The sequence below is a fragment of the Propithecus coquereli genome, unplaced genomic scaffold, assembly GCF_000956105.1.
Source record: "Propithecus coquereli isolate 6110/MARCELLA unplaced genomic scaffold, Pcoq_1.0 Scaffold16, whole genome shotgun sequence".
NCBI classification, from domain to species: domain Eukaryota; kingdom Metazoa; phylum Chordata; class Mammalia; order Primates; family Indriidae; genus Propithecus; species Propithecus coquereli.
Window position 1 is genome coordinate 12,487,708 of NW_012140524.1, and position 1,360 is coordinate 12,489,067.

The 1,360-nt window shown below is 35.4% G+C and overlaps 1 protein-coding gene across 1 annotated transcript in view; it reads right to left on the minus strand.

Annotated features, from left to right (window-relative positions):
* PDE3A (phosphodiesterase 3A, cGMP-inhibited) overlaps positions 1-1,360 on the minus strand; it is a 377,507-nt gene that overhangs the window by 19,359 nt on the left and 356,788 nt on the right. The window contains exons 11-12 of the mRNA XM_012640985.1: positions 689-802; positions 352-551 (exon numbers count right to left, since the gene is read on the minus strand). Coding sequence (XP_012496439.1) covers positions 352-551; positions 689-802 — 314 coding nt within the window. The remainder of the gene's footprint in view (positions 1-351; positions 552-688; positions 803-1,360) is intronic.

Sequence of the window (1,360 nt, forward strand, 5' to 3'; positions counted from 1 at the left end):
ACATTCTTAAAAGTCCAAGAATGATTTGGTTCTCTAATCTTTTCAGAAAGGAACTTTTGTATAGGTTCCCTTTTCTTTGTTGAGGAAGTTCCAAAATATGAATTAAAGTAGATTTTCTTCCCAAGAAGGACACTGAGAAGAGATTCCCATGGGTAATAAATTGCATGTCCGCTGTTGATATCTTGGAAGAAACCATGATACCTTTTCAGAATTAGCATGATCTCTAAGGAATAAATATAATTTGACTTATATTTACTTGGTGCCTATTATGAATCCAGTTTATAAACTAAATTTTTTCAGAAAAAAAATTTAAATTGAATTATTTCTCCTACCCACAGTCTAAAGATTTACCTGAGGAGCACTAGTTGCAACCAGGAAAGCGTTAGTCCTTCCTGGGTGATCATAATCGTGCATGGCTGCAGCCACGTACAGTGCCATCAACTCTAAGGCAGGGATATTCCCAGACAGACATCCGTATTTATCATCTGCCACATTATACATTTTTGAGAATACATATCCCATATGTCCATGTGTAAATCCACTGTCAGAATCTGAGAAGAGAAAATGAAAGTAGCAGAAATTTTTTAAAAGTATTAAACCAGTATCATTTGTCTTGACTTCCTTTTTTAAAAACACACTCTTCCATTCCCACCTTTCACAAAGAATTGCAGATATACTTTCCACATACCTGAATCACTTGCTGAACCATGATCACTAATCACAGTTGAAAGGCCTGGAATAGGCTGTGTAGTAAGATACCAAACGGCGTGTAAGACGTCAGTGGCATGGATTCGGTTATGATCTGTAACCAATGCAGAGGACAGTCATCAGTTTGTGAACTTTGGGGTCTAAGGACTGAGAGTGCCATCTACTGGATAAACAGGTTAGACCTGACATTTTAATATCCCCATGAAAGTCAGCCAAACTTTCTACGACAAATAATACCCTTAAATTACTCTTCTAGAACTCCATAATATCCATAGTAACAAGGGAAAAACTCACTCACATTTATTATGCATGCAGATGTCTGAAGTAGAAAAATCTGTGTCCAGAATCTACCAGAAACCTACATATATAGGAAACTCACTATGTGAAACGACTGTAATATTTACTCTTGCACTTATTTTCATCCCTATGTATAAGACCATGCAGACAACCAGAATAAAATTAAGAGATGTGACACACTTTAACTAGATCAGATCTATCATTTCATCTCTGGTAAATATAATCAGGGAATAGATCATACCATTCTTCTGTATCAATCTTAAAACACTCCAATAAAAGTGAATACATCTTATATATGTAGATTACATCTACAAGCAAAATTCAAAGCCAAAAGCAATTACATATTCTGATCTAG